Genomic DNA, 15,943 nt, shown 5'->3' on the forward strand with positions numbered 1-15,943 from the left:
TGCCACTGGTAAAGTAGATGTCCCATAGTGTAAATTACTTTGAGTTATGATGCTGGTGTGCTTGTCGAAAGTGGGGGGTGGGGGGGTGTGCATCTGGTGGGATGCTGGGACTCGTCACGCCTCGCAGAAGATCGCTCCGCCGAACAAAATAGTTCCATGCTTCGGTTCATAAGCACGGTCGATCGTTCGCAAGTCGGATGGTTTAAACCAGGGGTGGGGAACGTCCGGCCCGCGGGACGTATGAGGCCCGCGAAATCATTTGGGTCTGGCCCTGCCAAGGCAACCGCAGGCGGAACTCGAAATTCAATAAATCTAGGAGCAAACCTGGAAAAGCAGTTGCGAGTAGCAACATCATCAATACCAGCTAACATCACCACGCCTCACCAAAGAGAAGCAGTTACAGCCATCAAATTAGGGGTGAGTTAATTAAATGTTTGACCAAATATCACAGACAAATTTTTAAGTTGATAATTTTGTATGGCCCGCGAATGATGTTGTAAATATCCAAATGGCACTTGTCAGAAAAAAGGTTCCCCACCCCTGGTTTACAATAATGACATTCTCATGGCGGTTTTGTTCATAAGTCGGACGTTTGTGTCTCGGCGACTGCCTTTACTGTCCAGCAGAGGTCCTATAACTTTCAAATCCCTGTAATTCGTGGATTATTGGCAGTTCGCGACGACGGTATCTGTACTCTCGTCATCTGCGGTGCACCACGGCAGATTGAAAACACTTTGCGGGCCACATACCGGGATCCGGAGAAGTGGAATCATGTTTATGTACCGAAAATTGGTTAGATATTAGAGCCAAAATTGAAACCGCCACAATGTATAAATTGATAGCGATCTCAAATCACCACGTGCGATGCCAGCAGCAGAGTTAAAAGAAACATCGTCAAAAAAGCCAAAGGCTCAATCAGCGATGGGTACATGAGTGGGAGGACCGTTTAAACACATTGCTGCGGAGGGAGCTGGTAGGAACGTTGGGTTGCTCGGTCAATGGCCAGGGTCAACGGCGGCGTGGTGTATTCCGCAAATATGGCCGCCTGTGAGGGCGGGCACAAGCCGGCGTGAGTAGGTTAAACGTTGAGTTTTATAAGGGCACCACGGGGTGACCAGCCCCTCCCCACCCAGCCCCACCGCTCCCACCCCCCACCCAGCCCCACCCTCCCCTCCCCACCCAGCCCCTCCCCACCCAGCCCCTCCCCACCCTCCCCTCCCCACCCAGCCCCACCCTCCCCACCCAGCCCCACCCTCCCCACCCAGCCCCTCCCCACCCTCCTCTCTCCACCCAGCCCCACCCCTCCCATTTTTGGATGCACGACGGACACAATAATCCCCTGTGGGCTGGTGTAACCTGGCGGTTCCTACAAGTATCATTGATCTGTAGATTCTGTACATCTCCAGTTACCACAAATGAAGGGACTGATTGAGGGTTGTGCAGCCTCTATTAGCACGGGTGGCTACGTACGGTGCAAAAGAAGTTCAACATACATGTATTTTACTTAGTGCCAATGCCTCTTCCCTTCGAACTTCACCGATGCGTGTTTATTAAAAAGCTTTGGCTCTGCATTTCCCTACACAGGCTTGTTGAATTTCCACTCTTCAACAAACTGCATCAGGGGAAGGAGTGTTCTATAATATTCCGTACTGCTGTGTTACCTTTAATTCACTGTGAAGCTCGATCTGGCCGTTAGGCATCTATTTGCAACCTACATCGCCCAACAAGATTCCTAAGGGCTTTTTCAACCTCCATCTGCTCTTACAGTTTGCCCACCGCATGGCTTCGGGTCATTGACCTCTGTGTTGCCACTCCAATAGCGTGCCCTGTGGTAGCCTGCTTCCCTCCATCCAGCACACGTGTGCCACCCATCAACAGCCGCCTTTTCCCTGATTACATCTGCAGGCCAGAAGCGGATTTTCCACTTGTTTTGCAGTTACATGTTAAACAGATAGCGTACCCTGAGAGCGAATGCATATTTGAGTTGCTGTATGTTGTGTGTATTTGAGAGTTTTTGATAGTTATATTTGTTCTATAATTATTGTGAGGATTTTTTTTGGCCCAGTGTCGGATTATCTTTTCTATTTTCAAATTTACATTCATCAAAGTTGTACGACTAACGTTCATTTATTTATTTGTGTATTTATTTATTAAGCCAAATCACCTGAATGATGTCAAATATTCATCATTTCATTTAAATTTCGAACGTAAAATCCCATTAGTAAAACAGCAATTTAACACTATTTTTTTTATTTTAGTAATGTAAGTGCGAGTAACGTCGCATATTATACAAATGACATCATGTGAAGGCACCTTTTGGCCAGATATGCACAACAGATGTACCTTTGAAGTGAAATCATTACTCGTTACCTCACATTTTCAGATCAATAAGAAGCAAAAAAGAATTATGGATCCTCTAAAATGTCATATCCAGGCCTGATGTTTGGATTTTTTTCAGTTTAATCTGAACATCGGGAATGGATCCCTATTTGTGTATATGTATGTGTGTGTTCTTCTTGGTTCTTTCTGTAAAGTCACGTAGAAGGGGAGTAATAAAATAATAAAAATAAAACATAATAAAATAATTCTCACGACGTTTCGGCCACAACGCAAGCAGCCGTCCTCAGGTGGAGAACAGGTCTGTCAAGTAGACAGAGTCTGAATGGCACGCTCCAGGCTTGGAGCGACTATTTATGCTCGGATGGAGGAGCGAAAAGCGTCTTGACAAAATAATTTGCATATCAAGAGGAATTTATAAAAATGTATGTGTGTGTTTTTGCTAAGTAACTGAAAGCAAGCAGCCTTTGTCCACTTCAGTCGGCTTGAGTGTGACACTTCACAAAGAGTACCGTACCTATAAAGCTGTCATATTTGGAATCGTCAGCTATAAAAAAAAACACGAAATACTCATTTTCATCGACCGTGGTTCCAAAAGAACAATGTTTTAGTTTATTGTACTAAAAATTACTTGGGGCCCAAATGTGAACATTTTGGGTTTTAGATTTTTTAATCGGATTTTCTTTTGGATTCAGTGCCCTTCAAAACCTCCATGTGAACACATCGAGTATTCTTAAACATATGTAGTGGTGATACGCGCTGGGTGTATACGTCGTGTGCCAGCGCGTATGTACGGGTGTGTGTGTGGTGACGCGCGCTGACGGGGAGGAGCAGGCGTCAGTGCGCGGGTGGGGGTAGTGCTGCTGATTGGCTGTGTGCCGGTGACGCGCTGAGAGGGAGTGATCGGGTGGCAGCGCGGTGTGATTGGTCGGGGAGTGGAAACACGCGCTGGGCGAAAACGGATCGTGGAGATAGCGCGTGGTGATTGGGTAACTGAGGAGCGGTGCCGACGTTGAGGTCCGCATCCGCTCCGTCTCCCGGGAGGAAGAGATATATAAGGTGATGCACAGAGGAGTAGGAGGCAGAAGTGGAACCATCTAAGAATGAAGACGAAGGTGCAGAGATAGAGCCCGGAGAGGAGAGTAATGGAGAGTAGAGGAGAGTAAGGTATAAGTGTGTAGCCAGAGAGAGAGAACGGTCTACACGAGCTGAGTAATGTATAGTGTGTAGCCAGAGAGAGAGAACGGTCTACACGAGCTGAGTAATGTATAGTGTGTAGCCAGAGAGAGAGAACGGTCTACACGAGCTGAGTAATGTATAGTGTGTAGCCAGAGAGAGAGAACGGTCTACACGAGCTGAGTAATGTATAGTGTGTAGCCAGAGAGAGAGAAAGGTCTACACGAGCCGAGTATGCATACGGTGTAGCCAGAGAGAGAGAAAGGCCTACACGAGCCGAGTATGCATACGGTGTAGCCAGAGAGAGATGCGGAGTCTACACGAGGCGAGTGGAGAGTGTAGCAGAGGCGCAGAGTCTACACGAGACGAGAGAAGAGTGTAGCCGAGGCGCGGAGTCTACACGAGGCACAGAGAGCCAGCAGCACAGAATCTAAGAGAGTCAAGAGAAGCGTAGGGCGGAGAGAAGAGGTCACGAGTTGTACCGTTGTATGGTGACCGCATTGTGAAGAAGAGAGGCCACGCGTTGTATCGTTACAAGTCAAGATTTAATAAAAGAAGTGTGTTCCCGTCAAGGAGTTTCCTGCCGTCATTTTCCAATACTTCACATATATAAACTTTTGCATGTCTATATTCAAGAACAAAAAGGTTTTCCCCCCTAAAATTTACAGTTTATGATGTTGTGTTAACAAGCATCGGGTCAACTACACTTCACCGCACCTCGTATGTGCCAAATGTTAGCTTTATTTTGTAATACTGGTAGGAACCTCCTGGTTCCACCAGCCCACAGGGGATTATTGTGTCCGTCCGTCGTGCATCCAAAAATGGGAGGGGTGGGGCTGGGTGGAGAGGGGAGGGTGGGGAGGTGCTGGGTGGGGAGCGGAGGGTGGGAGGGGCTGGGTGGGGAGGGTGGGAGGGGCTGGGTGGGAAGGGTGGGGCTGGGTGGGGGGGGAGGGGTGGGGCTGGGTGGGGAGGGGCTGGTCACCCCGTGGTGTCCTTATAAAACTCAACGTTTAACCTACTCACGCCGGCTTGTGCCCGCCCTCACAGTCGGCCATATTTGCGGAATACACCACGCCGCCGTTGACCCTGGCCATTGACCGAGCAACCCAACGTTCCTACCAGCTCCCTCCGCAGGAATGTGTTATTCCCTTCTCGAACATCACTACGTGTATATCAGTAGTCCCTGGTCAAAGTATGTGTGTATTATTATTGTACGTGTGAATGAATACAGCGGGAGTGAGCAATTGAGTCATACTTTGGCAATGCCAGGCTTGAACAAAACTAAAAAGTAAAAATAAAATATAACACATTTGATTTGTTTCCCGTGGATATGGAAGGGGTGGGTGGGGGTGGAAGTACAATTTAGATGTTGTGGGTTATATATTTTAAAATAATTAAGCATACACTTGTACCAATTGCCAAACGTGGTTGTTGGCGAGAACATCATTCACATCGTTTTAAACACCAGTCTGGGCAGGAGAGCAACACTAACTCGGTAGTTTTTTTTTGGGTGGGGGGGGGGGGTTAGATTGCGTAAATATAAATGCGTCCCAAAAATACATTATAGATGATATTGGTCGCGAAAGCCTACGTGTTAAACTCACTGGGTAGGTGGATCTGGTGGGTGGGTCGGTGGGTGGGTCAGTGGGTGGGTGGTAGGGCTGAACGATTAATCGATTTCAAATGAAAATCGTAATTTGAAACAATGCGATTAGCAAATTGCAAAGGCTGCGTTTTTTTGCGATTTGAAAAGTCCTATTACTTTCTTATTGGAATTGTTTTATTATAACTTTATTTCTATAACTTAACAATTGTTCTATGTTTGATTGTTCTATTTCAATTAAACATTTTTAATAAATACATGTTGGAAGCAATTCGTATATTTTAAGTTCTCATCCTTGTGTTAGTATAGAGCAATTCATATTTTGATTGCATGATGTGATAATGCTCCATCACATGTTTTAAATCTATTACACAGTGAATATTGAACTGAAGCTTGACTTAAAAAAGTGTAATTGCAAATCAAATCGCAATGTCAGAAAAATCGCAGTTAGAAATTTTCCCCAAATTGTTCAGCCCGAGTGGGTGGGTGGCTCTGATGGTGAGTGGGTGGGTCTGATGGGTGAGTGGGTGGGTGTGATGGTGAGTGGGTGGGTCTGATGGTGAGTGGGTGGCCTTGATGGGTGAGTGGGTGGGTCTGATGGTGAGTGGGTGGCTCTGATGGGTGAGTGGGTGGGTCTGATGGTGAGTGGGTGGGTCTGATGGTGAGTGGGTGGCTCTGATGGTGAGTGGGTGGGTCTGATGGTGAGTGAGTGGGTCTGATGGGTGAGTGGGTGGGTCTGGTGGTGAGTGGGTGGGTCTGATGGTGAGTGGGTGGGTCTGATTGTGAGTGGGTGGGTCTGATGGGTGAGTGGGTGGGGCTGATGGTGAGTGGGTGGCTCTGGTGGGTGAGTGGGTGGCTCTGATGGTGAGTGGGTGGATCTGGTGGTGAGTGGGTGGGTCTGATGGTGAGTGGGTGGGTCTGATTGTGAGTGGGTGGGTCTGATGGTGAGTGGGTGGCTCTGATGGTGAGTGGGTGGCTCTGATGGTGAGTGGGTGGGGCTGATGGTGAGTGGATGGGTCTGATTGTGAGTGGGTGGGTCTGATGGTGAGTGGGTCTGGTGGTGAGTGGGTGGCTCTGATGGTGAGTGGGTGGGTCTGATGGTGAGTGGGTGGGTCTGATTGTGAGTGGGTGGGTCTGATGGTGAGTGGGTGGCTCTGATGGTGAGTGGGTGGCTCTGATAGTGAGTGGGTGGGTCTGATGGTGAGTGGGTGGGTCTGATGGTGAGTGGGTGGCTCTGATGGTGAGTGGGTGGGTCTGATGGTGAGTGGGTGGGTCTGATGGTGAGTGGGTGGGTCTGATTGTGAGTGGGTGGGTCTGATGGTGAGTGGGTCTGGTGGTGAGTGGGTGGCTCTGATGGTGAGTGTGTGGGTCTGATGGTGAGTGGATGGGTCTGATGGTGAGTGGGTGGGTCTGATGGTGAGTGGGTGGGTCTGATGGTGAGTGGCTCTGGTGGTGAGTGGGTGGGTCTGATGGTGAGTGGGTGGGTCTGATGGTGAGTGGGTGGGTCTGATGGTGAGTGGGTGGGTCTGGTGGTGAGTGGGTGGGTCTGATGGTGAGTGGGTGGGTCTGATGGCGAGTGGGTGGGTCTGATGGTGAGTGGGTGGCTCTGATTGTGAGTGGGTGGGTCTGATGGTGAGTGGGTGGGTCTAGTGGTGAGTGGGTGGGTCTGATGGTGAGTGAGTGGGTCTGATGGTGAGTGGGTGGGTCTGATGGTGAGTGGGTGGGTCTGATGGTGAGTGGGTGGCTCTGATGGTGAGTGGGTGGGTCTGGTGGTGAGTGGGTGGGTCTGATGGTGAGTGGGTGGCTCTGATGGTGAGTGGGTGGGTCTGATGGTGAGTGGATGGGTCTGATGGTGAGTGGGTGGCTCTGATGGCGAGTGGGTGGGTCTGATGGTGAGTGAGTGGGTCTGATGGTGAGTGGGTGGCTCTGGTGGTGAGTGGGTGGGTCTGATGGTGAGTGGGTGGGTCTGATGGTGAGTGGGTGGGTCTGATGGTGAGTGGGTGGCTCTGATGGTGAGTGGGTGGGGCTGATGGTGAGTGGATGGGTCTGATTGTGAGTGGGTGGGTCTGATGGTGAGTGGGTCTGGTGGTGAGTGGGTGGCTCTGATGGTGAGTGGGTGGGTCTGATGGTGAGTGGGTGGGTCTGATTGTGAGTGGGTGGGTCTGATGGTGAGTGGGTGGCTCTGATGGTGAGTGGGTGGCTCTGATAGTGAGTGGGTGGGTCTGATGGTGAGTGGGTGGGTCTGATGGTGAGTGGGTGGCTCTGATGGTGAGTGGGTGGGTCTGATGGTGAGTGGGTGGGTCTGATGGTGAGTGGGTGGGTCTGATTGTGAGTGGGTGGGTCTGATGGTGAGTGGGTCTGGTGGTGAGTGGGTGGCTCTGATGGTGAGTGTGTGGGTCTGATGGTGAGTGGATGGGTCTGATGGTGAGTGGGTGGGTCTGATGGTGAGTGGGTGGGTCTGATGGTGAGTGGCTCTGGTGGTGAGTGGGTGGGTCTGATGGTGAGTGGGTGGGTCTGATGGTGAGTGGGTGGGTCTGATGGTGAGTGGGTGGGTCTGGTGGTGAGTGGGTGGGTCTGATGGTGAGTGGGTGGGTCTGATGGCGAGTGGGTGGGTCTGATGGTGAGTGGGTGGCTCTGATTGTGAGTGGGTGGGTCTGATGGTGAGTGGGTGGGTCTAGTGGTGAGTGGGTGGGTCTGATGGTGAGTGAGTGGGTCTGATGGTGAGTGGGTGGGTCTGATGGTGAGTGGGTGGGTCTGATGGTGAGTGGGTGGCTCTGATGGTGAGTGGGTGGGTCTGGTGGTGAGTGGGTGGGTCTGATGGTGAGTGGGTGGCTCTGATGGTGAGTGGGTGGGTCTGATGGTGAGTGGATGGGTCTGATGGTGAGTGGGTGGCTCTGATGGCGAGTGGGTGGGTCTGATGGTGAGTGAGTGGGTCTGATGGTGAGTGGGTGGCTCTGGTGGTGAGTGGGTGGGTCTGATGGTGAGTGGGTGGGTCTGATGGTGAGTGGGTGGGTCTGATGGTGAGTGGGTGGCTCTGGTGGTGAGTGGGTGGGTCTGATGGTGAGTGGGTGGGTCTGATGGTGAGTGGGTGGGTCTGATGGTGAGTGGGTGGGTCTGATGGTGAGTGGGTGGCTCTGATGGTGAGTGGGTGGGTCTGATGGTGAGTGGGTGGGTCTGATGGTGAGTGGGTGGCTCTGGTGGTGAGTGGGTGGGTCTGATGGGTGAGTGGGTGGGTCTGGTGGGTCGGGCCATGCTGATTGGTGGTGGGGGGAGGGAATTGCAGGGGCTCGGTGGGGCGGTTCCCACTTGGCACGTTTCCTCCTCCTCTCCGTGCGGCTCCAATTCGCGTGGCTCTCATCTGAGTCTCCGTCAGAGCGCTCGAACGGGACGAGTCGTGCGGCTTGTGCCTGCGACAAATCTCCCTCTCTCCGTGCGGCTCGCTCGCTTAGCTTCAGCTCCCACCCACCCACCCAGCCCTCTGTGAGATCGGCTCTCGCAGACGTGGCGGACGTCTTTGTGTTTTGTTTTCGCCGGCGGATTACATCGGGTGAGATACGGCTCGCTCGCGCAAACGTCCGCGTCTGGACAATACAAGATCAGCTGTAGTGCGCGCTGCGCTGTGTGTGTTTGTAATCCAGCGGTCTTACACACACGGATAGCTCGTCCCTGTTCAAGGTTAAACACTGCAGGTAAGCGCTGTTTTCTAATCTTGCCGTGTGTGTGTGTGTGACGTTGACTATACATATAGACTGTATACCATTGTGTGTGTTGTGTATATAGACTATGTGTATGTAGCGTGTGTATTTTGGACGGGTTGTGAATTCGCGAGACGGTTGCTTAAGAACAATCATTGCAAGCAAGCATCATCATCAGTAAAGACATCGCTTTGCCGATTATCATCATCAGCTGCAGCAGTTAGCAACGCCAGCAGTATCACCATCATCATCATCGTCTTCAACAGCAGCAGTAGCAGCAAAGAATATAGTCAACAGCAGCGGCAGGACGATCAATCGTCGTCTTCGGCAGCAAAAGGACATCGGCAGCAGCCAGGACGACGCTTCAATAAAGCGCCTCTCGTAAATTAACAAGCCATCTGTCAAACCGGTGAGGCCACATTGCTGAGATATAAACACGAAACGTCGGTGGCCAACGTTGGTTGAACTTTGGTGGCCAACGTTGGTTGAACGTCGGTGGACAACGTTGGTTGAACGTCGGTGGCCAACGTTGGTTGAACGTTGGTGGCCAACGTTCAACATTGTTGGCCAATGTTGGTTGAACGTTGGTGGGCAATGTTGATTGAACGTTGGGGGTCAACGTTGGTTGAACGTCGGTGGCCAACGTCGGTTGAACGTTTGTGGCCAACGTCGGTTGAACGTCGGAGGCCAACGTCGTTTGAACGTCGGTGGCCAACGTCGTTTGAACGTCGGTTGAACGTCGGTGGCCAACGTTGGCTGAACGTCGGTGGCCAACGTTGCCAATGTTAACAGAGATATAACCGACACGCAAATTACAACACACCGCATGAGTACACACCTTGCACCGCACACACGCACAGAGCCTGCGGTGTTAGAGACTTGACACATCTGAAGGCCACCGCGTCGTTGTTTCGTGTACACCGCCTAAACGCCTGCGAGTACAATAGCGAGCGCACAGCGAGACTACAGTGGGCTCGTGAACTTGTGCGCTGTGCACAACAGCAACAACACTGCCGCCGTGGGGTGTTACACGCTGCAGATAAACACACACCACGCAGCCCGGAGTGTGTGTGTGTGTTACACTCACTCGTGTGTTGCGTGTGGAATAGTGAAGCGAAGTACAATAACGCAGCAGCGCTTCTGCATTGCCTGCGCGTGTACGCAGAGACCTCTCCCGCAAGCCGCTGAAAAGTCATTCAGAATACGATTTTTTTTTAAATCCGATGAGCTATAAAGCACTCACTCACTCTCTCTTACTGATTTCCAGTAGGGGCGGGTCAGGAAGTTACAACAATATTCAGTGTGTGTGTATAAGAACGTGTCACTGATATAACAGCACCGGGCTGTAATCATTACTGGGTGGGACCTCGAGATATTTACCATTGAATGCCCTGTGACCTTGCCAACACGTCTCGCTAAGCTAAGCAGGTGTTGAGCCAGGATATTGCTCGGATGGGCGACCCACAGTGCGTAAAACGCGACGACTGAGTCGTAGACTGCTCCCGGCTCTAGAGGGCAGTGCATCGAAGTCCATTGTTGTATTGTACTGTCCTATGCTACTCACGTCTTATGATCGAATCGCACTGACCGGCTTGAAGCATGGTCACAGCACACGCCACGATGGGGAATCTGTCATCCAGCAGCAGACTGAGCAAGGGGGTGTACGTGATACGTAACATCGCCTAATACGCTAAGCTGTGTTCATACAAAGTATTAACACAGCTTAGTGCCTCGCACGTGCAAAGCAGCGCGGGTATAACGTCGTGTGTGGCAGGGCGATCGGGAGATTTGACAGCAATGGATTCGAGAATCCATCTGTGCGGATTTGTTGAGTGCATGTTGCTAATTGGGCTTGCGACCGCTTGTTTGTGGAATTTGGCCCAAAGTCCGTCCCCGTTTTCGTATTGCAGGAACCCTCCTCAGTAGGCGTCGTCGTTTTCCGCAATTTGAAACTCGGTAACGTCGTCAGTGAACGAAACGCCGAATGAAGTTTTCTTACCGTGGAGGGGATGGTCTCTAAATTGTCAATTTAATGGGTCCTCTATGATTTGCTGAGCAATTTATATATCCGTGTGTGTGTGTTATGAGAGGATGCAGGGGTCTCTATCCCTCCTTTGCAGAGTGATTAATGAGACGTAATTCCCACGATTGAGGTATTTTATTTCTGCGTGAAACATTTCCGAAATAGATCTGCTAAGTTTGAACCAACATGCTGGTCTCACTATTTCGATGAAGTCCACAGTTACTCCACCTAAACTACACGTTAAACAATAAATATTTTACAAGGGTAAGGCCCACTGAGCAATAGAGCTCTATTTCAAAAGTGACCTTGGCCACAAATGACAGCTCAACGAAGTGGCTTATCAAGTGGAAATTTATAGCAGCCAAATACTCTAAAAGTCATGATTCTAAATGTGGAGGGAAAAACCGGAGGACCCGGAGAAAAATCCACGCGACCACGGGGAGAGAAACATGCAAACTCAAAATATGCAGCAGGCGTCAGGGTCGGGATCGAACCCACAACCTCCTGTGTACCAGGCGAGGTAGTTAACATCTCCTAGCCATCATGGCGCCCATCTCGTCTGGGAGATCCCCAACTTTTTTTTGTCATAACTGCAAAGGGTGGTGGTGATGGTGGCGGTTATAGCTTCAGGTGTGACATCTGGAACATCCTTCTCAACTCAGCTTTTTTTAGTTTCCTGCGTTATAAATGATTTTTAATGCTATAAAACTAAGCATATAGTTCACCCCTGTCCGAGTGTTATTATTCTGCCTCCCATAATGCATCGTGGTCCCGTCAACTATTCGTGGTTGACCAATTGCACCGTTTGTGATTTAACATTTTTTTTGGTAATTTACCAACGAGCTTCCGCTTCTCTCTCCCCCCCACATAGCTTGTCACGATATCTTGCATCATATTTTTTTGTTGTGTGATTAATTTCCTCATGGGTGTTACAATTCCGAGTAAATCTGTGTTTAGTGTAGTGTTTTATGAACACCTTTTTTTAAACACCTTTTAATCTCCCTTCGTTTTTTTCTCCGTGTGTTTTGTGCTTTCGGGTAACTTTGTCCCCCATTTCCAAAACGTTTGCCACCCCTACTTTGAGTGTACCGTTAACGAAAACGTCAGTGCTGTTTATCTGTCATTCAACGTGGTAACATCCATCCAATCGTTTTGCATCTCTCGGAAATTTGAACGGGTTTGCCTTCGGACCTGTCAAAATTCCATTCACTCAGAGTGAATTACATCGTTGATGTTAAATTGCCCTGTGCTTGCCCTCTCTTTGATGACACTTGAAGTGCCACTTGCATCTCATCAACCTCTTATCACTTCCTTTGTTAAATGTTGCTGTGCTCAGAAATCTCCGATTATCTGGGCGTTGTCAATGGAATTTTGCTTCAAATTCCTGGATTTGTCATTCCCCACTTCCATTTGATGGACTTTTTCAGGTCTACATAATGTTCTTGCTGCCTGTCGATTCTAATGTCCTCGTCTCCTGCTCCTCATGTAGACGGGGACACAAATTGACACGGAGTGAGATGAGAGAAACGGAGATGAAATCGTATTCGCATGCGAATTAGCTTGCTATGTTTATGAGCTTGTTACGTTTAGCCTCGCACAAGCGCCGTGGTGACATCACCGCCACTTAGTGGCGAACGGCGACTGTTGTTATGTTTATGAGGATTTTACATTTCAAGCTGATATTGCAAGGTCTGTAATCTGTGGGGGGGGGGGGGGGCCTTGAGCTCTTTGGGGACACTCAGCCTTTGCTTAGTTTCGCTTGCTCCCAGCACGGCCGCCACTGCTCACCGATAACCCCCCTCTGAGCCCACCGTTCCTCTTCTCGTCTCCAGGGACGATGGGACGTCGGTCACCGCTGCTCGAGTCATCCCAGCCACACTAGCCGGTGGGTGGGGAGAGACCATGATGTAGCCGGAGCCCCTTTGCCCCCACCATGCGGGAATACAAGGTGGTGGTGCTGGGCAGCGGCGGGGTCGGCAAGTCGGCGCTCACGGTGCGATTCGTGACGGGCAGCTTCCCCGAGCGCTATGACCCAACCATCGAGGACTTCTACCGCAAGGAGATTGAGGTGGACTCGTCGCCCTCCGTGCTGGAGATTCTGGACACGGCCGGCACGGAGCAGTTCGCCTCCATGCGCGACCTCTACATCAAGAACGGCCAGGGCTTCATCCTCGTATACAGCCTTCTCAACCACCAGTCCTTCCAGGTCAGTCACAACCAGCGCACGCACGATTGTGTGTGTGTGTGCGCGTGTGTGTGTGCATGTGTGCGGTAGTGCAGCGGTTCGCGCGCCGCGGTACGAACCCGGCGACCCGAGTTCAATTCCCGCTCACGGCCAACAACACCGGTGGCGATTATCTGAACCGGTCCTCGGTCTCCCCTAGGTCGGCTCGGCCTCAAATGAGTACCTGGTGCGGTGTGTAAACATCGCCACTGGGGAGACAAATGGGGCCGGGCGTGGTGTTGACCACCCACCCCCTCGTGTGCCGTTCCGGCCTTCATAGGTGTTCGCTCGCAGCACTTGCCCCAACAGACTGTTAAGGCTATACGGGGGGGGGGGATCTTTGTCTTTGTATGTATACGGTAGTGGAGTGGTTAGCGCACTGCGCTACAAACCAGCAACCCGAGTTCGATTCCCGCTCATGGCCAACACCGGTGACGCTTATCTGAACCGGTCCTGGGCCTCCCCTAGGTCGACTCAGCCTCAAATTAGTACATGGTGCCGTGTGTAAACATCGTCACTGGGGAGACAAAGGCGGCCGGGCGTGGTGTTGGCCATCAACCTCCTCGTGTTCTGTGGCAGCCTTCATAGGTGCTAGCTAACAGCACTTGACCCAACAGCCTAATACAGGCTATACAGGAATTCTTTGTCTTTTGCCAACACAGTGGGGAGCACAGGTGGTGGCATCTGCTCGTCATCTCATTAATTTTACCCGTAACACTTGGCTATGTCCCACGTGACATCCTGCCAGCAAGCCTTTGGCACTTGGCCTCAAAGTGTACCTAGCCTGGGACAAGCGGTGTGACGACGTCACCGCCACTTGGTGATGAATCGCGGCTGTGGTTGTCATTGCCGTGTCTGTGTGGGTACATGTGTTTGTGGAGGGCGTAAGTAGGATTCCGGGCCACGGCCGACGTCGTGTATTGAGAACTTTCCGCGGGCCCTCCTTGGTTGAATCGACCTAAACTGAGTGAGCGGGGTGGCTGTGTGAAACATCAGCACTGGGGAGATAGAGTGGCCATACGTGGTGGTGGCCACATCAACCCCACTCACTTGTGCAACGTACTGGCCTTTCATAGGTGCACGCCAACAACACTGGATGTAGGCTAGACGGGAGATGTTACCCCCCTCCCCTTTGTGAGTGAGTGAGAGAGTGTGATTGATTGACGCCCACAACAACAAAGTGGAATGCTGGAGGTTGCTGGGTGGTTCGGAGGTCAGGGCACTGAGCTGACACCGCTGAGAACCTGGGTAGAAACCCCGTCAGCCGCCTGTGCTCAAAGTGTAGTGAGGGGTTGATGGTCTCGGCTCGGCCACCAATGACTGCACACAAAAAAAGCAAACCGTCGCGTCAAATTTGGTTCGGCACTTAATATGGACAAATTTCGGCTAAGAATTAAACATCGGTTTGAGTGTCATGCGGCAAACTGACCTCTCGTGTACAGATTTGGGTGGGAAGGAGCTTCCCCCTCCTACTGTGTGTACCAGAGGCCAACTTTTGAAGAAATCTCAGAGCACTGATATCTGCTTCCATTGGTCGTTCTCTCATATTAAGGGTTTCCCTGTGATGTGGCACATCTCAGATTATCACGGTACAGTGCGAAAGAAGTTCAACATACATACATACAAATCCAATTGGATACTGCTAAACCGAGCAGAGTGTTGATTAGATAAAACACAGCGAGCAGGCACGGGGTTTGAAGTGCATGTTGTCCATTTGCCAGTCCTCTCAGTCAATTAACACGAAACATCTGGCTCTGTCCCATGTCCTGCCAGTGAGTTTTCACCATATCACGTGGCCTCACAGTGCACCTAGCCAGGCAGAAGCACCATGGCGATATTGGCAATGCATGGTGGTGAATGGCGGTCATTGTGATTGAGTTTGTGCAAGTGGTTTGTGCTTTGCGGCAAAACTCCCCGTGACGTGGGTTCGATTCTTGGTCATGCACTCATCAATGGTGGTATTCTGTAACGTCTCCCCTTGGGGGATTTATGAAACATGAACCATTGTCTCAACTACCGTACAGAGGGAGATGGAATATAATCGGCAACCTCTGGATTGCAAGGCCAGTGTGCTAATCTTTGCACCACGATACCTTCCCATTGATAGAACAGTATTTATATTTGTATTCCGGTTAGCACGGTTGGCTACGTACGGTGCGAAAGAAGTTCAACATACATACGTTCACGCAGTATTTCAATTTTTGTTGACTGTTAAATGGGCAGAGACCATGAGTCGAAATCCTCTGCTACATTATAAACTGTGATGTGAAGCCACAGTTAATTTTCCTTTTGTAAGCCCTTCAAATAGGATGTCGAACCATTCGGGCCAACGACGGGTACGTGAATGAGACCATTAAACAACGGAGAGGACTGTTCCTGGGGGATCTGTGTGATGTTTATAGCATCCCTTCCTGCAGCACAAACAAGACATTCTATATTTACCCCCTCACTCGCGCAGCCTTTGCTCTGACTGTACGCGGCTGTGGTTGCATTGACACGGCCGCGGCGGGTTGTGCACTTCGCAAATCCAGTGAGAGTTTGTATTTCTCGGGCGGGTGGAAAAGGGCACCGGTTCATGATCGTATTATTATTATAATTAGCACTATTCATTTTAACCCAGCCTCTCCACGTTCGCTTAAGACACACAACTTTGCCTCCACGCTCATACGAATTTGGGAGGCACTCCCCTCCATCGGGTGTCTGTTAAGTCAATGTTGGAAATTCCACATTTCCATGACCGGGAGCATGGCCGCTATTAGAATTGCCGATTTTGACTTTCAAATAAAGTGGTACCTTGTTAGGAATATTAATATTTGTAGATCTCTTGTCTAGAAAAGGCCCACCTGGTCTCATGATACTTTTTTCAGGAGGGTCCTGCTTATAAG

The 15,943-nt window shown here is 50.6% G+C and overlaps 1 protein-coding gene across 3 annotated transcripts in view; it reads left to right on the forward strand.

Annotated features, from left to right (window-relative positions):
• Window positions 1–8,414: 8,414 nt before the first annotated feature.
• The window catches only part of LOC144948868 (ras-related protein Rap-2b-like), a 55,840-nt gene continuing 48,311 nt past the window's right edge, over window positions 8,415–15,943 (forward strand). For 2 of the 3 annotated variants that reach the window (XM_078878562.1, XM_078878564.1), the window contains exons 1-2: window positions 8,415–8,805; window positions 12,667–13,040. In XM_078878562.1, the coding sequence (XP_078734688.1) occupies window positions 12,768–13,040 (273 nt within the window). In that variant the 5' untranslated portion in view covers window positions 8,415–8,805; window positions 12,667–12,767. The remainder of the gene's footprint in view (window positions 8,806–12,666; window positions 13,041–15,943) is intronic. The other variant, XM_078878563.1, reaches the window with a different exon arrangement.

This window comes from Lampetra fluviatilis, chromosome 51 (assembly GCF_964198595.1).
Source record: "Lampetra fluviatilis chromosome 51, kcLamFluv1.1, whole genome shotgun sequence".
NCBI classification, from domain to species: Eukaryota; Metazoa; Chordata; class Hyperoartia; order Petromyzontiformes; family Petromyzontidae; genus Lampetra; species Lampetra fluviatilis.